The sequence below is a fragment of the Anomaloglossus baeobatrachus genome, chromosome 9 (genome assembly GCF_048569485.1).
Source record: "Anomaloglossus baeobatrachus isolate aAnoBae1 chromosome 9, aAnoBae1.hap1, whole genome shotgun sequence".
Taxonomy (NCBI): domain Eukaryota; kingdom Metazoa; phylum Chordata; class Amphibia; order Anura; family Aromobatidae; genus Anomaloglossus; species Anomaloglossus baeobatrachus.
The window spans coordinates 23,505,735-23,528,203 of NC_134361.1; the positions used below are offsets into that span (position 1 = coordinate 23,505,735).

The following is a 22,469-nucleotide window of genomic DNA, read 5'->3' on the forward strand; positions in this document are numbered from 1 at the left end:
GCAAAATAAATACCAGTTTTAGGACTATTTCATCACAAATTGCACTTTTCTATATTACGCTCCTCTGTACAGTTTCTCAGCTTTGTCTTATTGATCCACTGTTATGTTTTGCAAGTCTCTAATTTTTATACAGTAAATAAGGAGAAATTTCCCCTTTTTCATGAGTCTGGTGAATTGGGTAACATCACCCGGCTCCTCCTCTCTGCAAACACCTTGTTGTGAAACCGAACTGTTTATTTTATCATTTACAGGAATTCACTTGTCCTCAACCCCTGCTATATACACAGCACCAAACCCTCAGCGAGGCTCAGATCCCAGGAAAGGGGCACAGAGAGACGACGGGACAAGATGTTACCGCTATTGCTCCTCATCCACATAGCACGTAAGTAACAGAACGTAGGAGGCTTATTGGGATTTACAGATGGAGCAGGTTTTATTGTAGAGAGTGAAACAGTGGAGATGGAGCAGAGATTCCATAACATGAAGACTCAAATTGTCAGATCACAATTCATATTTTCTCCATTATTTTAAATTTGGGATTTTAGCATTGACATTGAGAATTTAGGCATTGTATGGCAGCATTATTTGTACACTTTTTGGGGTATTATCTATTAAGCAATGTGTATCAGTATTGTGCAGGAAATATATAAATACATAATAATATTATAGATTGTACTGTATATGGCAATATGATATATGGTATACTGTAGTGTATAGCGGTATTATTTAGGCACTTTGTTTAGGACTCATATTATGTGGAATTTATTTAGTATTTGTATACTATATGTTGGTATTATTTAGGCACTTTTTTAGGACATACATTATGTGGACTTTACTATTTGTATACTATATGGTGGTATTAGGGCACTTTTTTTTAGGACACAGTATTTGTATACTATATGGTGGTATTATTAGGGCACTTTTTTAGGACACAATATTTGTATACTATATGGTGGTATTAGGGCACTTTTTTTTAGGACACAGTATTTGTATACTATATGGTGGTATTATTAGGGCACTTTTTTTAGGACACAGTATTTGTATACTATATGGTGGTATTATTAGGGCACTTTTTTAGGACACAGTATTTCTATACTATATGGTGGTATTATTAGGGCACTTTTTTAGGACACAGTATTTGTATACTATATGGTGGTATTATTAGGGCACTTTTGTAGGACACAGTATTTGTATACTATATGGTGGTATTATTAGGGCACTTTTGTAGGACACAGTATTTGTATACTATATGGTGGTATTATTAGGGCACTTTTTTAGGACACAGTATTTCTATACTATATGGTGGTATTATTAGGGCACTTTTTTAGGACACAGTATTTCTATACTATATGGTGGTATTATTAGGGCACTTTTTTAGGACACAGTATTTCTATACTATATGGTGGTATTATTAGGGCACTTTTTGCATAGTCATCGAGACACTTAGCACTTATATCACCCCAACTTAGGTCCTATTAAACTTTTTTTGATTGCACTATTTCCATATTTTGTGCTTCGAAATCACCTTGAAAAGGAACCTTCTAATGTTTCCTGCCGAGCTGCTAAAATTCTGTACTTGTTTCCCTGTTATTGCCGTAGGGGGTTTGTGGCTTACTTTTAGATACCGCGATCTACACCTCTACATTGATATCCATGACATATGCTTTTAGAGGGGTTCCCCAATATTGCAGTATGGCTATATTGCTAAACCGTGGTCAAGGTGTTTGCACACAGGGATCTCTGCAAAAATTACCGATCCATGGACAAAGTGAGGGCGATTTACAAAATGGGTTGCCTTCTTTGAACACATTTGCTCCCTGCCTTTTTAAGTTGGTGGAATCTGTCTACCCACTCCAACTATAGTTTATTGCTGTGTTGACCTGTGTGCTGTTGTGTTCCAGTCGTGCTGGTGATTATATTGCGTGAAGATTGGAGTTGTTGTGGAGTTCTCCCGTGATCTTAGTCTGCGTGCCCATGATCGGGCTTCACAGCGTTTTGGACGCAGAGTGGATGGGATTTCTAGAAATCCCATGCCCACTGTGCTTGTTTTACCCGCAGTGTAAACTGACATGCAATGCGGCTTACCGATCCACAGCATGTCAATTTATTGATGCGGAGCCTCGAGTCTTCTCCACTGGGAGAGCAGAGAGAAAGACCACAGCAGCCCAAACTCTGATCGTGGGCACATTTAGCTGCGGTAATCCTGCAGAGAGCACTCACGACCCCGCAGGACGGCCGAAACTGCTTCCAGGATGCTGTGTCTCCTGACTGTGAGCCCGTACCTTCATTATTTCCTCCTTACCTCTTATTGTCTTATACCTCTGTGTGTGCGTGCTGTGAGATAGAGTTTTGGCTTCCCTTGTTTGTCTGTCTTTGTTGGTTTAATCACACTCCCGTCCTGGCCCTGCCCTGGGGTAGAGGGGTCTAAAATCAGGGTTGGTTAGGAGCAGGGTCAGGAACGTGGCTCAGACATCCTCGACTTCAGAGGTAACTCTGAGATCAGAGATAGTTAGGCCCCCCCCTTCCCCAGCTTGAGGGCTAGTCTAGGAGCCCCAGTCCTCAGCTTTCACTATAACATTGGGGTAGTAATCACAGGTGAGGGGCTTCTGAGCAGTCCTCCTTCTGTGGTCCATGCTCGGACCAACTCCACAGAGCAGGGGGGAAAGGAACAGTTGTGCTGAGCTTGGCTGGGTTGTGGTCTTTGTGAGAACAAGCTCTACCTGTGATTAGGCCCTCATGCAGACCAGGATTCTTCCGCCAGGGAGTCACAGACATGGTTACTGATTTCTTTCTTAACAATCTTTTACATTGCTCACCGTACTTCCAACACCACCTTACTATGGACACAATACTTCAACAAGTTCTTTATAGTACAATCGAGTTCAAGGTATAGATTAACTTTAGGCTCCTCCATCATTCCTGGTACTACTCTTTGCCTGTCCTCCTTCTCACTGCTTGACCCCGCAGTTCCACATGACAAAAGTCATATAGTCCTCATCCTCAATGGCCAGAGTCTTGTCCCACTCACAGGGACACGTTCTCTATAAACGTGTTGACCGCCTTAGGATTCGCCTCATCTACTGTGGTTTTGGTGCCGACCTGTTCTCCCAGGTCAATGCCAAGCCTTCATTTGAGGACTAATACAGCTGGAGTCAATCTACTGACTGGGAAACCTCTGTAGAGTCCGAGCCTGGTATTCCCGACTTCGGGACGGAAGTGACCCTTTACCCATCCTTGACTGAAGCCCTTCCTGCGTGCTCTTTATCCTGAGGGTCATGTCACGGATGCCACAGACACCCACTTTCTATGGCCTAAGTTATCTGATCGGGTGCACACTTCTTCTCACTATACTATCCACTAGTACAGATTTCTACACCCTAACTACTACTCTTCGACATATTAAACTCGGATGGAGTCAGGCTGTATCCTGCAGCTGGTTCCTCCTCCTGTGGGTGACTCAGAGAACTTAACTGTTCCCTGCCTCAATCCTCCGGTCACAAGGGAGGACTACCTAACCTGGCCACTAGATAGCCACACTTACACTTCATGCATGAATACATTGCATATATCAACACAATTCACATTATTATAACTCAATGACTACCAGTGTCTTCAGGGCAGGGGCACTCCGGCCTGGTCACCTTCTTACATCTAGACACAGTGACTCCACCAGAAGAGAGAGTGCAGCTCTGGAGTATAATACAGCCTGTATTTCGGAATTTGGAAATGTTGTGCTCATGCATATTGGGATAACAGTGACTGAGATATAACAATATAAATCTCTGCCCAGACTGACTGTACATTTACGCTATTCCTTTTTCTTTTTTTTAGTGTGTATTGCGGCACCGGAATGTGATCTTAGTAAAATATCCATTAATGGTGGTAATTACACTGTGAGTGATGGAGGAAATGTTGGCAGTACGGTGGAGTACAGCTGCCCTCCAGGAATGTATCCGCACCCATCCTTCTCCCGGGATTGTCTCTACACCGGTCACTGGTCGAATGAAAAAGTAAAGTCGCAATGTAGAGGTAAGTGACCGCACGTCTGCTGACTGAGGACCCTAGGGCAGAGCTATAGGGGGAACACAGGGAGCAGCCGCATCTGGACCTCTTTTCCTCAGAAGATCCTAAGGCTCCTCCGCTGCTGAAGATGACACCAGTAACATAAATGGCACATGGAAGCTGGGGCCGATACACATTATACATTGAATATGACTTTACCGCTTGGCGGTGTTGGACTGGGGAACCCGGGGCCTCAAGAAAGCGTCCAATAAAATTGTCTTATACCGTAGCCTTACATATATTGGGTCAAATAAAGGATCCACTGGAACCAGTTCTGTATATTATTTCTGTGTGATGTTTGTTCCCTTTACCCCCACAGTTGTGCAGTGCCCCAGAGTGGAAATGTTCGAAAATGGAGGGTTTTTTCCTCCGAAACCGAGATACTTTGTGGGAGACGTCCTGCACTTCGAGTGCTACGGAGGATTTAAGATGTTTGGACCTGAAAATCGCACCTGTCAGGCAAATGGAAAATGGAGCGGAGAAGACACGAAATGTGACGATCAAGGTACAAATATGTGTGAAAATGAAATCATATATATAAAAAAAATATATAAAAAGGTTAAATACATGTATACAAAAAAATATATAATTTACTTATTAAAATTGAATAATAATAAATATATTAGTATATAGTAAATATACATATAATAAATATAGTAAATAGTAAAAACATCAAGTTCAATATTATAATAAATAACAATGTAATAAAACAACAATAAAATCAAGTGTAATAAAATGTGTGTGTGTGTATATATATATATATATATATATATATATATATATATTATACATGGATACACTGGAGATCAAATTCAGAGATCAACACACAATTTCCTAAATGTTGTGGTGATTGGGTCGTCCTATGTGTTTATATTCTAACATGAGGAAACTCGCAGGATTTTAAGCTTATTTCATAAATTGAATTTATTGTAAAGCAAATAAGAAAAATGTAAATGAGATAAATGAAAAAGACACAGATCAAAATTAGAGAGCACTTTCCGATACCTGCAAGTTATTGGTGTTAATCTGGCACCTGGTGCTAATTTCCTTAATTATCTGACAAACACTTTGTAACTGGCAGCCTAAGCTTCCAGTTTGCAATGACTTTGCACAATTGGTGTGTCATTCCAAAGTGACTGAAACCCTCCGGCAGATGTTGCCCAGATGAAGACCAAAGGGGTGACCCAACCAGCCATAGCAAGAGAAGTTAATCATTCCAAGTATGTGATTTGGAGAATATTGCATCTTTACAACATCACAAAGTGTTTTAAGTCCCCCAAGAAGGCTTGTCACCCTTGAAAGACAAATACAAGAGTGGACAGGATCATGCGGAGAATCTCCATGGGTAATCGTTTCATCACTGCAGCTGAAATTGTTCGACAGTTCAGCACTGAACAGGGTAAGGATCTGTCTCGTCATACAGTGTCACAACGTTTAAGAGCATTTGGACTGAAAGCCCACTCTGCAGTGACCAAACCTCTCATTAGCAGAAACAATCAAAGGCTAGACTCCCCTTTGGTGAGGAGCATGTTGTGTGGACAGAGGAGAAGTCTCCACAGTTCAATTTAGTGATGAAAACAAGGTTAATTTCTTTGGGTCTGATAGGAAACATCATGTTCATCAAAAAACTGGGAAAAGACTGAACCCAAAGTGTGTTAAGAAGTCAGTGAAAGGTGGTGGAGGAAGGGTCATGGTTTGGGGAATGTTTTCTGCAGCAGGAGTTGGACCTCTCATACAGCTACATGGCAGAGTGAATGCAAGTGTGGATCAGAACCTTTTTCGCAACACGTGGTTCCTTACTTGCGTCATCACGCAATCAGCAACAATTTTTCATGCAGGACAATGCCCCCTGTCACACAGCAAAACGGGGAAAGCAGTTCCTTGAAACAGAAAAGATTGAAACAATGAAATTGCCGCCCAGAGTCCTGATCTAAACCCAATAGAAAACCTCTGGAACATCCTTGGTGATGAACTTATGGCCAAGAAACCAACAACAGTCAAAGAACTGTGCAAGAGACTAGAAGAAGAGTGGACCAAAATCCCACCAGAGCAGTGTGAGAGACTAGTGATGTACTGTGGCCGCAGATGGGCTGAAGTCATTCACAGCGACGGCCGGTGCACGTCCTACTGATTGTGACTGTTGTTACCTGCAGAACATTCACTGATCATCTCTCGCAGCACATTTTGGGCAAAATAAAGATTTTATGTTGATAAACTTTGGATCTTTTGTAAAACCCTGTTCTAATAGCATGGTGCACCCCTTACACAAGACCTTTACATGTTCATCAATGGAGATTACATTATATCTGAAAAAAGTAAGTGATCATACATTGTTCTCTAATTTTGATCTCCAGTGTATATATATATATATATATATATATATATATATATATATACTGCTCAAAAAAATAAAGGGAACACTTAAACAAGGATTTTGTAAAAATAAAGGGAACGCTTAAGTTCCCTTTATTTTTTAAGCAGTATATATACACTGTATATATAGTCATCTATAGAGGCTCGTAACTCAGTGCCCCATCGTTGTCAAAGTGTAATTGATACTCAAGGCCACATGACAAGTTATTGATACACTGACATCTTTTGGGGGGAATACCCACTACTGGTGTTGGCTTTTGTGTCAATGAATTGTATGTAGGTATGTATATATATATATATATATATATATATATATATATATATATATATATATATATGAAACTAAGTCTCTATAAACTGTATGTACACAAGTAAATAATTTAGTAATAACAAAAATAAAATTAAAAGAACGAGTATAATATTATAAGTCATATTATAAAAAAAAGTATAATAATATAGTAGGACATAATAAATAACAAAATGTAAGAAAAATAGGTAAAAAATTAAATAGAGAAAAAAAGATAAGTAAAGTTCTGATAATGAATAAAATGTACATAATAAATAATGTAGTAAAAACAGCAAGTATGATAACATAAGAAAAAACATAATAAAAACAGTAATAATAATAATAATAATATAGAAAAAACAAGTAAGATATTATAATGAATAAAATAATATAATAAAACAAGTAAAGCACGTATAATAGTAAATAATATAGTAAAACAAGTGAAATATTTTAACAAATAATATAGTATAATAAAAACAACAAGTGTACAGTAATTGCTGAGCCTGCATGTCTTATATTAGCAATAATAGACTTCAAAGTTGTTTTTTTGGGATTTTAGGAATTGGTACGATATGTGTAGAATTAAAAATTAACCAAAATACAACTCTGAAATACCCATCTGCTCCTGCCTTTCCGCTCTGGTCGTGTGTTAGATGCTATATTCATGTGACCGCTGCTGCCAATGATTAGTTGCAGTCATGAGAATGATGTATGTGATGTCATTGGATGGGGACTAGCGCATAGTTGTCAACTGTCCAATTTTTTCCGGGAGATCTGGATGAAAAAGTAAACCTGGACAAAAGTGGGTGTTTTGGGAGGATCGGAGGGGCGATACAAAAAAAGGTGGGGTGTTACTAGGAGGCGCAGGACTACTAAGCTAAAGATGAGGTGGCTCTGGAATTACAGGGGGATATTTAAAATTATAGCTCTCCTCCTCTTGGACAACCCGTGAAAGCACAGGCATTAAATAGCCTATAAATCTAGAACACGTCCTCCTCTTGGTCTCTTCTAGTGTTCTGCCTGTGTAACGGTTATGGCAGCTCGGCTCTAGATTATTTCTTACCCATGGAGTTGGGAGTACAATTCCAGGCCTAGTAGACCCCAGCAGGAGGGTAATATGAACCATTGGAAAGCTTCTGTAGTCAGAACGGCTGATTGACAGACAATGAGTGCTATTTGTAAGGAAAGATGGGATCCAGATTGATTTTTTTTATCAATATCGATATTTAGGCGCAAAAACATAGCAGAAACTTAGATTGGGTCCGTCAGACTGAGTCAAGTAATAAAATTCTATCAGCTTGCTGCCACCACTAGGGGGAGCCAACAGCAAGTATTTATCTGTATGTACTGGGCTCCCCCTAGTGGTGAATATAAGTAAACGCTAATAAGAGCGACAAAAGAACAAAACTATACTATATTATCCTCTGACGCTGCTGATTTCTCTTTTTTTGTATCTCACCTGCCTTTTTCATCTTTTCCACACATTTACCCACATACAGAGTCCGACTGTCCAAATCCAGGAATTCCTATCGGGGCTTCAAAAGTAGGATCTTCCTACAAGATTGAGCACAAAGTGAAGTACGAATGCCATCAGGGGCTTAGTATGTTCGGCTCCAAGGAAAGAGTGTGTATGGAGAACAAGCGCTGGTCCGGAGCAGAACCGTCCTGCAGAAGTAAGGCTATCAGTCTTTATGGAATAAGTTGTTGGATTTGCGCAGTTTTCCATTATCTATTCATTTTCCTCATCCATTTGTCTGATCCTTCAAGAACCCTGTCAGCATTTTTGAGATGTGATATAGTTGTGAAAGATTAGGTTAAGAACACTGCATCTAAAATAAGAAATAAATTGTTTCTATGGTTACAGACTACAAACAAACTCTGTGTAGTCAGATCCTGCAGTCTTGTGTCATTTTGCACCTTCTGCCTTTTCTTTTACTTCCTATAGGGGGCAGATTAAGTGAATTGCTTAAACTTCACCGACTGTCATAGCGGTATTGGGCCCTGTTCAGATTGCAGATTCTAATACTTCGCCCGATGGTTTCTCTGGTGTCTGGGATTAACGCAGGCAGACACGAGTGTGTCGCTCAGGGTTATGGGGTACTCGGTCCCAGGCGGTATATAACTGGGGAATGTCACTTTGGTGGCCGTTGCCTGGTTCCGTGCCCTGGGTGCTTTTTGAAAAGGGGGATATTTACAGGGGATCAGAATAATGTTCACACGTGACGCCACTTGCGGTTTTGCGGCTATGTAGATGGAGCCGCCACTGCACAGTTTCTGCTAACTGGTGTTAGTGTCAGCCTGGATGTTAGGCCCTCCGCAAGCAGGGCCAGGCCCCAGAGGGTAGGTGATGTGACGGGTGTCGAAAGAAGGTAGGCCACACAAGAGGGTTTCAGTGCAACTGCTTCTTTACTCACTTTTTGGTGGTAACTGGTCATACGAGGTCGGCTGGTTTCACCTGCAGGTCCCCTTAGTCCCAGTGCCAGTTTAGCAACCTGGTGGCTTCTTCCACTGCACCTGTCTTTGGTTGGTGGGTCCCCGTGGCGTAGAGCAGCTGGGGTCCCCTCCTGGTTGTCTTCTACAGCGGTCCGTATGACGGTAGCGTGAACCCTGTGGGGTTGGAGTCTCTGATCCTGTCCCTGGTTCTCCCATTGCTACTGAGTCCCAAACTTCAAGGTCAGTGAGGTCCTTGATGGTCCCCTCACTGTGCAGGTGTTATCCGGTCTGCCTGGAGCTTTTGCCTGACCTAGGGTCCTGCACCTTGTTGGTGCGTAGTTCCGGGAGTACTCCACCGTACTCCATTGGCAACTAACCGCCTGTGCCCTCAGGTCACTGTTCACTCCGGTCAGTCCGTCTGCTCACTTCCTCTGTCTTTTCTGACTGTCCACTCTGTTCTGACTGTCCACTCTCTGCCCCTCCCACCTGGTTGTCTAGTAGACTGGACCGGCTCCACTTCTAGGCGGCCATCCATTGGTCCAACCCTAGCCTGGTACCATTCTATGGGGGATGTTGGGGAAACAGGGATTATCTGGAGTGTTTGGATGTTACCGACACTGGTCTTCTGGGTCCCTGCTCCTGGTGAGGGATGGAGTACCTTGTAGCTCCCTGATGGCCTCAGGGGCACTACACAAGTGTCGATCTGCTGTGTGTTGATTCATAGGCAGGCTAGCAAACGTTAATCTGTGCTAGTCTGCTTGCTCTTTTAATCACGTTTTGGGGAGACCTGTCACATCGGCTCCCCGCCTATTTATGCTGGTTGACTCCTTCTACCCATGCCAGCTATAGTTTAATCTATGTTGTTCTGTGAGGTGTGATGTCCCAGACTCTCTGGTGAAAGTTGTGCCTATTGCTTGGAGCGGTTGTGGAATTTACCTCTGTTTTTTTGTACTTCCTTAATGCTCTTGTCTTAACTCCTGAATCTCTTATTGTCTTTACTTTTGTGTGTGCTGTGTGACAGAGTTTTGGTTTTCCCTTGTCTTTATTTATCTGTGGGTTTCATCACATCAGATCAGGAAAAGTCAGGAGAAGGGCCAGGAAAAAGACTCGGGCCTGTCCACCATTAGGAGTATCCCTGAGGTTATGGATAGCGTAGGGCCCAGGATCAGAGTGCACAGGGTTTGTTTGTAGTATGTAACCATGGTTACACATAGGTTTACATAGGAACTACATACACATTATAAGAGTTATCAATTTGTTTAGAAAAGATAAGTTATGTCCAGCGGTAGGAGATGAATTTGATAAAAAGTTTTTTAAAATGCTCCATTTATTGGAATATTTTAAGTCTTCAGATCCAGACTTTATAATACACGGTTCAATAAACGGGTCTGTCCTCAACCCAACGCGTTTCGGCTTAAGCTATCCTACTTAACGCGTAAGGCAGCTTAAGCCAAAATGCGTTGACAATTTTTTTTCTAGGAGTTCATTTTACTAAATTTGGAGGAATAAAAATTGATTGTAAAAAAAGTCCATACCCTCCAAAGACCTTCCATATAGAAGTATGTAGATGAGGCAAACACAAATGGTGAAGAGGAAGAAAATAGAAACGCTTTAACATTGACATTTTTAGGTTACTATCCTTTATAAAATGTTGTACTAACAGGGTCTTCTTCTCCCCAGAAACAGTGCCACTCTTGTCTAAGGCCATGTCTGGTATTGCAGCTGATGCATAGTTTTTCTTCCCAATGATTTTCATAAATCTGCCTAATTACAGAAATGAGTAATTCGGTCTATGGTGGAAAAAAAAGGATCATTTTTTGTAATCTTATACAACCCCTTTAAGTAAGAGATCCCTTCTATAATGTGTATGGTGACTGATGTCTCTTTCCTCCACAGACTGGTACACGTTTGACACCGCCGAGGAGGTGGCGGAGACTTTCGCTTCTTCCCTTTCTGAAACCATTGAATCATCAGACAAAGATAAAGTAGAAGGTATTAGAACAGTACGCGGCATGACCCCCATAGTGGAGAATACCTATGTTATAGCGGGGGAGGGGGGTGGACAGGCGGTAAACAAGACAATGAATTTCATAATGACGTTCAGATCGTTATTTGGCCTGTGCTCAAATATTAGATACGATAGTCAAATAAGCAGAACAAACAGGGCCGCGTCCAGGGTCCAGGATTAGTTTGGACTCGGGCTTCCTGGTAAGAAACTGTTGATGTTTGGTTTGTGCTGGGAAAATGATCTTTCAGTAAATGAGACCATGAAAGGACTAGATGAGAACACGAATATCAATACTTAGGAGCGTTTTGTTAAATGATTTTAATTAAAAGCTTCATGACTCTACCCACTTATTCCCTCCATCCCACAGGAGGTTAAAAAAAAACAAAAACCCCAAAACAACAAAAAAATGGTAAAATTGAATTGAAAAATTTCCCATAGAAATAAATTTAAGTATTTTTCCCTCCAAACTCTGTGATAATAATATTCAAATATCAATGATCTAGTAAACTGTAAGTTACAAAAATTCTTAGACGACCTTCCGGTGTTATTTTTTTTTGTTATATGTGTTATCAGTGAAATATGCTTCTTTCTCCACTCATAAGCCACTTTTTCTGCCCATCCCCCTCACTGTCGCGATGCAATGGAACCCGTCGCGCCAGGTCCGAGAATACACCTGGGAAGAGGCGTAACACAGAGGGAACACCAGGATAACAATACAACAGAAGGCCCTGGCACTAGGGAGAAGGGAGAGGGGTCACCTCTTAACACCTGAGGCTGATCCCTGAACTCCCTAATGTTCCTAGATGGATCCTTCCCCCTGTGCGCTGCCACTTGTCTAGGCCCTTGCGGGTCTGAACTTAACCTGACTAGTAAAAGCCAGCAAGATGCTAGTTTTGCTACTGCAATAAGACAGCATGAAGGAGGAAAGACAAACAGGTGGGGAAAGACAAAAAAAAAATAACACTCCAGCAGGAACTTCTCAGCTACAACTGAAAAAACTCCTCAGCTTCCTCCAGAGACAGGCTCCTTCCAAGTGGACAGCATAGGTATGAGCTATAGCCCGCATAGCAAGGAGTGGGGATTGGATACTTATAGCAGAAGGGAACGGTTGCAGCTGAGATTACAACTACCTGTTAGATCACTGCAGGATAGAGAGGAACCTTAACTCCTTCAGTACTGGATGGAATTAAATACACTCCAACTGAGGGTAAACAACTAGGGGGCACTAAAGCGGATCTGCGATCAACAACACGCTGTGACCTTCTGTTCCTAGATCCTCCCTGATATCACTTCAGGCTGTGACACACTCGTGAGGCTTACTTGTTGGTTTTCAAGGGGGCAGGGTGTCTTTAAGCTGATCTGCAATCTTATCTTGAGAGCCAGCCCCCTCCCATTTGTAAAAACCATAAGAGTTAGCACTAAAGAAAATGGTCCATATCTCTGGAAACGTATGGTGGATTTTTAGAAAATAAAATGTATATAAAAACTGAATACTCAGAGAAGTAGCAAAAATAGGATAAGAGCAAAAGTTCAACAATTTTGACCAGGTGACAGGTCTCCTTTAAAGGGGTAGATATGGATATTACTGGTTTCCCCTGGCACATTAGCTGGATGATTCACGGAGGAGGCGCTCTACAGAAAGCATTTTATTTTCAGCAGATTAAAAGGATCCTCCGACTGCCCTCACATTAGGACAGGGATACAAATCCTGATGTTCTCTTAGTATATTTTCTTTTATTCTTCACATAGGGGAGACTGTTCGTAAAATAGGAGTGAAAGAAGGAGGTCTGATGAACATCTTCATTATCATGGATGCCTCTAAGAGCGTCGGACCAAAAAACTTTCAAACGGCGAAGGAAATCAGTGAAGTTTTCATTGATAAGGTACGGAGAATATACGTAGACGAGTGATGGCCGCTAGCCACTTAGGCCACTTTATATAGAACCTGTGTGGTAATGGTGTACCTTCTACTGTCCTGCAATCTAAATATACAATATCAACTGCCAATCCTATTGTTTTCAGCAATGTCAGAGGTGTCTTTCACCTCGATGAAGAACACTTGGCAAAGTCAAAGCTTTCAGATTTATGGAGGAGTCTATAAAGATAACTGTCTGCTGAATGAACAACTGGACGACATCTGTCTCATGGTTATCTTAAAAACCAATATGGAATAACCCGAATGCAGTTTTGATGTGATTTTTTTTTCTGCCAGTAGATGCAGATTTGCTGCAGAAATGTGTTGCAGACAGTTCTGCACCAAATCTGCATCTCCTGGTCACTGAGTTCAGAGAGTTCACCAGAGGTCAGTTCAACTGAGGTCACAGGAAACCCAGCTGTGACCTCAGGTGAACTCACTAAGCTCAATGCCAATTTATAGAATTAGGCAATGTATGCTCATTGAGTATTTGGCTGCAGACATTTCTGCACTATCCTGGCAGAAAAGACCCGCTTGCATTTATTATGCGATTACGGTATGTTTTTCTGACGGGAAATGCAGATTCGGTGCAGAAATGTCTGCAAACAAATATTCATCGTGCGGACATAGCCTAATCCAGTAATCCGGCATTGACTTCAATGACTTTACCTGAGGTGAGGTCATCGAGTTCACTTCAGGTTAATTTACCTGCAATCACAGCTGGTCTGCTGCCATTCTTTTAGTGTTTTGGAGGTATGCTTTGGGTTGTTGTCATGCTGAAAGAGTGAAAGTCCTCTTTATCGTCAGCTTTTTAGCAGAGACCTGAAGGTTTTGTTATAAAATTGACTGATATTTGGAAATATTCATAATTCCCTCCACTTTGATGAAAAGCTCCAGTTCCAGCTGCTGAATAACAACCCCAAATCATAATGCTGCCTCCTCCATGTTTCACTGGGAGTATGGTGTTCTTTTGGTTATTTGAAGTCTTGGCTTTGTGCTAAAAATACATTTTTGAATAATAGCTAAAACGTTCAGACAATAACAGGTTTTTTTCCACATAATTTTAGCCTCCTTGAAGTAAGTTTTGGCAAAACTCAACAAGGCTTGGATGTTTTTTCTTGGCAAGAAAAGGCTTCCAACTTGCCACCCTACCCCATAGACTGGACACATGAAAAATGTGGGAGATTGTGGTCACATGCAGGACACAACTAGTACTTGCTAGAAATTCCTCCAGCTCTTGTAATGTTGCTGTTGGCCTTTTGGCAGCCCCCCAGACCAATTTTCCATCAATGTTTGAGGGACATCCAGTTCTGGGTAAAGCCACCTCTTAATCACTGTTTTCACAGTGTCCATGGTAGGTCTAATGCTTTTTAAAGTTTTCAAACCCTTCCTCTAACTAATAACTTTTAACAATGAGGTCCTTTTGCTGTAACGTAAGCTATTTACGTACCATGTGTTATGTTTGTATATAATCCTACGTAAGTAAAGGGGAAAATACTAGACATTCACAACCTGGACCTGGCTGCTTGAGTGGCTGTCGGACAGTTTCATGGTGCTCCTGAGGAACCAGAGGGAAGTTTGCAAAGCATATGATCAAAGATAAGTTAAGTGTGCAGAGATAGACAGGTACCCAAAGTGAGGAAACATAACACATGCACAAGTAGGTGTCGGAGAGGCAAAAGAGAAGACACAGAAAGAACAAAATTGGTCTCTGCCTAAATCTCTAACTGCAGGGCTGGACATCCATAGCAGACACCCCATTGAAATATAGCCAGCAGTGAAAGGATGAAATAGGAGACTAAAACTAGCCCTACCCGGGATGTGATAGGCAAGTGACACACCCACTCCAGGGCCGGGGGCACTCGGAACCGGGCCGGACTATTCCAGGGATGTCAGCGGTGGCAGTGCTCGGCTCCGTGACCCTGGCGGTGTTTTTTCTAATGATAAAGGGAGATGATGATGGGAGTTATAGTCAATATTAAATAACGTTTGTGACACCACCTGTGGATTGCGGCTATGGGGACGTGGCTGCTGGACGGGACTCCCGGGGCTGGTGTTGTGGCAGCTGCGGTGTTTCTGCTCCCCACAGGTGGAGCGGGTAACCCGGGAGCAACCACTTTGAGAGTCTGTGGTAGGGACCGGGTGGACTTTAGGGTGCTGGGCCAGGTGGTGGACAGTAACAGACACAAACAAGGATTTCTTTACCTTCTCCTTTACTTGGCTTAACTGGTACAGTCCAGGGAGCCTGTTAGAGGTGGTGGTGGTGGTCCGGTAGCCTGGAAGCAATCCGGGAAACTCACACTGGCCAGGTGAGCAATGAGGCCTGATCCCTACTTTCTATTTGTTTGTGCAGGGCCCCGCTGCTTCAGCTATGCTGAGGTCCGTTCTGCTGTTCTCTGAGGTCATTTTACCTCACCCGTATGGCAGTCTGCGTGGACCGACATAGATGCCGCTCTGCTGGTCGTGGCTCCAGGTCCTGGCTCTGCAGCTGTGCCTCCGGGTGTGCGGTAGACAGGAGACCTGAAGTCCTTCTGTCCTCCGGATGCGACCACCAGTACTCGAGTGGTCCCAAACTCCAGTAATCGATTTTCGAGCAGTGACTTCGGGGTGAGCTGGCTGCGCTCCACTCCCTAGTGTCCTTCTCCTCGCTTCGGACCGTACTTTACTGGGCTGAGCGGACCGGCTCCAGTCCCACCTCGTACGTCCACACTACTCGACTTCTCTCACTCAACTCTCCTCAGGACTGACTGACTCATCCCTAAGGTCAGAGCTTAAGGAATGCTCCCTAGAACTCCAGGTTTAGAGCTCCCACTGCTGACTCAGAGGAGGAATTGTGTTGTATGATGGTACTCACTGGCCAATGGACTCCCCCATCTGCCTCCAGGCACAGGATTAACCCTTTTAGGTAGGGCAACACTACTGTAACATCCAGACCACAAGGGTGCCACACTAGAGATAATGAGCAACAGAGAACAGAGGATAACAGCACAGCGTAGGAAGAGAAGCAAAAGTAAATAGACCATCAGCACTTGGAAAAGGAGTGGCCAGGCTGTGGTATAGTAAGACATAATATCCAGGTGGCACTCAAAATTGCAGGTCCACGGTCAAGGGATAGCTCACCCAAATAACAACACTATACAATAACAATAAGACCGGCACTCCAAGCTTTGCAGTAAATCTTTAGGGTTTAATCCATGAAAGCATGATACAAACAAAAAGAAAGTGTTTCGACTAAAGGTCTAACCGAAACGCGTTCTTTTTGTTTGTATCATGCTTTCAAGGATTAAACCCAATAGATTTACTGCAAAGCTTGGAGTGTCGGTGTGAGGACATAGGGATATATTCCGATCTATTAAGCCATATTCTTAAAGCCGCCATCTTGTCAGGGTATGACCATGTCTCTTGAGTGTGAATGGGCCTTCAGGCCTAAGGAGGCTTCAATCAGTATGCTAATTAACTTGAGGAAATTTTCTGCTAGCAGTGGCCTGAGAAAAAGGCAATCTCCTATGATATGGAAATTAGGTGAGCTGTTTAGGCCTTGGGAACACAAAGGGGGAGGAAGACCCCCCTCTGTGACGCTGTAGAAGAAGTTACAAACTAATTACAGGCATCCTGAACACCTGAGACAGACAGGCACCAGGAATAAATGTTTAATATCTCATGAGCCGTGCTTCCTATAAACATGTCAAGCAGAAATATCGCATCCCGGCATGCTGACGATTCTAGCACATATTTTATATACGTGCGGGACCTCTGTAGGTATCCCAAACTTGATATTGGCCAGTGGGGCACCAGCGGACTAACCATGTGTCCTATCATTGCGAAGGTAAAATTGTAACTGTAAAAATGAAAGCATTGGCGTCCTACGACGTTCCCAGGCAAAGTTATGGCCAATAATCATTTTGGGATATTATTTTAGACTCAAGCCAGGGGTGGGGCAGTCCTCCCCTGTGAGGTCACTAGGTAGGAGGGGACATGGGTTCTAGCCAGTTTGATAAAGGCAATGTGGCCATGTTTTGCCTTGTCTTTGCTCGGGGGTCACGTGTACTATACACCTGTGAGAAAGTCCCTGGAACCTGGTCGAATGGCGCCCCCCTGTGGCCAGACGCACAAGGTAACTGCCTGATCTGTATGCCTGCTTGTGATCCACAACTTACCTGTACATATACTATGACATATATATATATATATATATATATATATTCTGTAAATTCTATATTGTATATATTGTAGTTTCTAGTGTGCCTTAGGCCAATTAAAATATATAATTTAATCTTGGGCTGTTCTGTTATCTCGATCCCGAATTCCACGTCTGTGTGCTCGGCGTAATAGTTATGATAATCGATTGGTGGCAGCGAGTTTATGCCAAGGATCATTGTGAGGCGACCAGTGAGATTTGGGGAGGTTTAGATATATTCCGTCCGCTGAGGTCGGGGGAATATATACCTTACTCTCACCGGGAACCCTTCAATCATCGGCATAGTAGAATAGTGGCCTCCTTGCTTATTGTCTGGCAATTCCATAATTGGCCTGACTATAAGAGAGGCGCTAGAGAGCGCGTCACGTGCTCTGTCTGTCGGGTGGTAGAAAGGAAGGGTGTAACTTCCACTTCCTACCCCCCGTTTCGTGACAGCCGGTCTTATTGTTCATTTGTTAACACTTATGGGCAACATTAAAGGTGGAAAAAAGTTTTGAAATGATTCTTCTAGGTATGATTTTTTTACATGACAAAAACCTGTCATTTTAGCAGGGGTGTATACATATTTTATATTAACTGATCTATCACTGTATTTTGCAGATTGCCAGCTTTGATTTTACCCCTCGCTATGCCGTCATCTCATACGCGTCATTTGCAAAACCCATTTCGTTGCTGTCTGATGATGACAGTGCGGACGCCGATGCAATCATTGATAAGATTAAAGCGTTTAAGTACACAGGTAATGGAGCTCACATCACTTTCCCAATAACCTTACTAAAGATATAAGATCACATGACCAATCACAAAAGAAAGGAGACTATAGAATAATTATTGAAGGGGTTGTCCAGTTTAGGGAACTCGTTTCCATACAAGCCATTACATAAAGGTGATTGGAGATGGCATGGATAGAGCTTCTCTCACTCTGGAGGACCTGACATGTCCTGCGTCACCCAGTTGACCCATTCATGTGAATCGACACTGTATATTTTTTTTATTTTTCATATTTTTTTTTTAAAGCACACCAGGATAAACAGGGAACGAATACCCGGGCGGCCCTGAATGAAACTCACAACATGTTGTCTCTGGAAAATACGAGAGATCCCAAAAAGTTCCTGGAAACGAGAAATGTAATCCTGCTGATGACAGATGGTAATTATCGGGTCGCGGTTAGTCCTAATGAAAATCTTCGCTAGTGCTTTATCCTTGTCTTCTTCAACTACCAGTCAGTGCTCTATATCTTCTTACTAAAATCTTTAGACAAAGGATCCTCGGGGGTGGGCACGGCTCTTACCATATATTAGGTCCTAAATCTCAGACAGAGTGTTGTATTTTCTAATGGGTTGATCACAAAATAACTTTTTAAATCTTACTAATGAAATGTCCTATGTGCAATGATAACGAGTACAGATTAGCAAATCTGCTGAATTTCGAATTTGATGGGAAATTCACTTTACATTACATTTTGGGATGTGAAGTAAAATTGCCTTACTATGCTCACTGGTGACCCCAGAACATAACAAATGTAAGGGAAGAGTTTACTCTTCACTCTTGAGCCTTAGAGACAACTTGGTCATCCTGACAAACTGCACCCTGATTGCCACAGATGGTTCTCACCCTTCACCGGTCTCTCAACGCAACTTCCTGCCTGGTGGTCTACTCCTCTTTAAGAAGCCTCTAATCCTCTTCCATCTTCACATTTGATCTTTGGGTCCAATTTGGCCTTGTGACATTGTGAGGCCTAGCCAGTAATTAGGACCCATGTGTTCACATGACGTGTGTCGTCCCAAGTCTTCATGACGTCACAAGGTCTAATCAGCTTTGGAGGTGTTGAAGACCAGTTTGAAGTCAGAAGAGAACAAGAAGCACTTAGAGGCGGACCAGATGATTGGCTGGGAACTATATGGAAAGACAGATGAAGAGTGGAAATGTTGATTGCATTTTTTTGTCCCCTTCTTAGTAGAATGGCAGCCAGCCATGATCTCTTCAGACCCCAGAATCTCAATAGTCTCTCCAAGCAGGTCCCTGCTTGGTCATCCAGCTCTCTCCTAGGTGCCTCCGGTCCTCATCTGTCTCCACAATGTTCTGCCTCCAATGCAGATTAGACCCTACGTCTTCATGACATTATATAGAGCCTAGTCAGTGACTAAGCCGAATTCGACATCATGTACCACATCGTCCCACAACATCATGACGTCACAAGGTCTAGTCTGCATTTAAGGCACCTATAAAAAGGACCAAGTGTGAAGCTGGGAGACTTAGGAGAGAGTGGGGAAAAGCGGGTATTATATTTTTAACAAATACTTGGCCATTTAGAATCAGAATTTTTTGTAAAATTTGAAGCAAATTGGATTTGATTCATCTCTAATAACAAGAGATTATAAATGCGATTTTTTTGGAAGTGCACATGTTCTGCACAGATGGAGGATGGCTCCTCAACTCATCTCAGCTGTTGGGTCCAGAGAACTCCGATCTGATGCTAATCTTAACAAATTCTTCAGCCTTCTCAAATATTTAGCCAGTGCTTCACGTCACCACAAACACATTCCATATCATTGTGTCCACTTCATGACAGTTGACTTTTGCCTTTTAGGAAAGCACAATATGGGTGGAGATCCTACTGTCGAGATTAAGAGGATCAGAGAAATTCTGAACATCAGGAAGGACAATAATCGGGAAGATTATCTAGGTATGGAAAATATATGTTATGGTACTTGTGCCTCATTTCAGTAGACAGTGATGATAACCATTATCAGGTATGAAGGTACTGTAGTTTAGCAGCAAAGTTGTGTAATCAGTTGTCAGGGATAGCCATGGGCCGAAGGAGAAGACAGATATGGTTCATTACCACTCCTGTCTTCTTTACTATATTTCACACAGCACTTGGTAGTGAAAATATTGTCATCACTGTATTTTTTGTAACCAGTGATCATGAGTTCCAGATTATATCTGTGTGTGAGGTCCTTAGAAGACAAATGCCTTAAACACCAGGGACTATTCATATTATAGCCAAATGACTAAAGTCTCATGACCATGAAGACAACTTTATACTAATAAGGAGATCTGTATGGGGGTTTCCGAGTGATTGGTCCAGCAAAAGATCTATAGTATCAGAAGCAAAACCCCCAATATACAATTATTCGGAAAGAATAAGGTGTCTACAAATATTAAACATAATCTGGGGAAATCATTGTATACAGTGTGGTTGTTCCTGACAATAGATGCAATTTCGGTAGAACATATAAAGTCACCACACTAAACACTTAATTCACGATTGAGGAGGAGATGATGATGATTTCCTTTACATTAATGTTCCTTGACATTTTACATAATCCCTCGCTTTAATTACTTTTATCCCATTTTTAGACGTTTATGTCTTCGGCCTGGGTAAAGACATAAGTGAAGATGAAATCAATGACATTGCATCCAAGAAAGATCCCGAGAGGCATGTCTTCAGGATGGAAAGTGTAGATAGTATGAAGAAGGCCTTTGACCAAATGTTGGGTGAGAACATTTACATTTCCTTCTTCTACATTCTTCATGCTAGTATTAAGCGGCAAAAATTTGAAACAAAAGGCAGGAATCGGCTGCCAAAATGGTAAAAAGATTACCTAGGTATATTCATGACTGTTTGGGGGGCCAGCATCAAAACCTCTCCTATGTGTGTCTCTGATGGGCGTCAGCGGTGGGCCGAATCTTATAGGTGGGATGGTGACACCCACCATGTTTTTTTTCCACCAACTGGCCTTGTCTGAGCGTGTTCTATCTTATCAATTTTATGGTTTTTTTATACCTTGCTTTTAGATGAAACTGAAGTTCTTCAGATGTGTGGCCTTTCCAAAGAACGACTTGAAGATCATGAAGGCCTAGAGGAAGTGTTCCCCTGGATTGCTAAAATCACCATCACAGTAAGTCCATATCTGCAAGTCCATATAACAAACCTAGAGTAAGAAATCCCTAGACAGGCGACAAGAACAGATTTAGTGTCAGAATGTCATAGATGACGATAGCATAAATAAACCCTGCCTATATGATAAAAAAAACACATAGGGAATTTTTGTGTCTAAACGGGCACTGGAACCATGTAAATATTCGATATAGCAGAAACATGTCTGCATATATTAAGAAACAATTTTTATTAAGTGAAAAAGTTTAAAAATCTTTAAAAACATAACACACAATTAATGGCAGTCCAGGCATCCCAAAGGTCTCCCTAATACAAAGCATAATATATGCACACAGGTAACAATCTGTCAAAAATAGTGAGGGTACAAGGGCAATACCCAGAGTGGCACAGATCATATAACTGAATCAGCATAAATTATCACAGATAACATATGTACAAGACACCTAGAGCAGGCTCAAATAATATTCATTATTATCAATATAATACCTGTACAAGGAAATATAAAGCGATAAATAACCCTAATGTCAGGCTGCCAGCAGGGGGAGCTGGAGTCCTGCAGGGAAAGACGCTACACGGAGCTGAATGAGCATGGATGGGAACTCCCAGTGTGTGCTGATGCAGTGTCTGCTAGCATCAGCCGGACAGCTGAAGCTGTGGAGCATGCGGGGGATGGTCAGACGGGTCCGGGTCATACACAGTACGGGCAGCACGAAGACCGGAGGAACTAGCAATGGAGGAGTCGAGATCAGGCCGAGGTCAATACCAGAGAAATCAACCGAATGGGTAGGTAGGAGAGGGGGAAACAATCGGGGCTATTGTGGGAAGGAAGGAGGTGAGACAGAGGAATGGCAGAAAGACTATGGGACAGAACACAGACAGAGGCTTAGGGCACAGAGAGGGAACGGATCAGGATCACACTTACAAGGACCAGCACTCACAGGCAAAGCAGCACTAAGCTTATAGCCGGCGCTGGTGCACTGGAAATGTCAGCTTTTAAGGCATCCAGGCTCCGGAAGTGAGGCCCGGGAGAAGGCTCCACCCCTTAGCCATGTGGACGGGGAGGCGAACCATGACACCTAGATCCCTGTAAGAGAAGGGAGTGATGGGGAGACGGCTGCTGGCCCCTCGCGTTACGCCAACCAAATGCTAGGCTTCCTCAAGAGTGCACGGAACCGTTTATTATCCTTCTACTATAATATTGCAGTAGTGCAGACCCATTTTCTTTGGTTTTTCTAAGACTGACTACATCATATAAATTCAAGGTTACATTTGCCCTGCATTTAAAGTCGA

General features: G+C 42.4%; 1 protein-coding gene across 1 annotated transcript in view; it reads left to right on the forward strand.

Moving 5' to 3' along the window:
* The first annotated feature begins 271 nt into the window (after positions 1 to 271).
* LOC142250941 (complement factor B-like) overlaps positions 272 to 22,469 on the forward strand; it is a 49,546-nt gene continuing 27,348 nt past the window's right edge. The window contains exons 1-11 of the mRNA XM_075323280.1: positions 272 to 382; positions 3,832 to 4,029; positions 4,382 to 4,567; positions 8,221 to 8,394; positions 11,051 to 11,146; positions 12,912 to 13,045; positions 17,876 to 18,014; positions 18,293 to 18,424; positions 19,866 to 19,961; positions 20,639 to 20,776; positions 21,077 to 21,180. Coding sequence (XP_075179395.1) covers positions 349 to 382; positions 3,832 to 4,029; positions 4,382 to 4,567; positions 8,221 to 8,394; positions 11,051 to 11,146; positions 12,912 to 13,045; positions 17,876 to 18,014; positions 18,293 to 18,424; positions 19,866 to 19,961; positions 20,639 to 20,776; positions 21,077 to 21,180 — 1,431 coding nt within the window. The 5' untranslated portion in view covers positions 272 to 348. The remainder of the gene's footprint in view (positions 383 to 3,831; positions 4,030 to 4,381; positions 4,568 to 8,220; positions 8,395 to 11,050; positions 11,147 to 12,911; positions 13,046 to 17,875; positions 18,015 to 18,292; positions 18,425 to 19,865; positions 19,962 to 20,638; positions 20,777 to 21,076; positions 21,181 to 22,469) is intronic.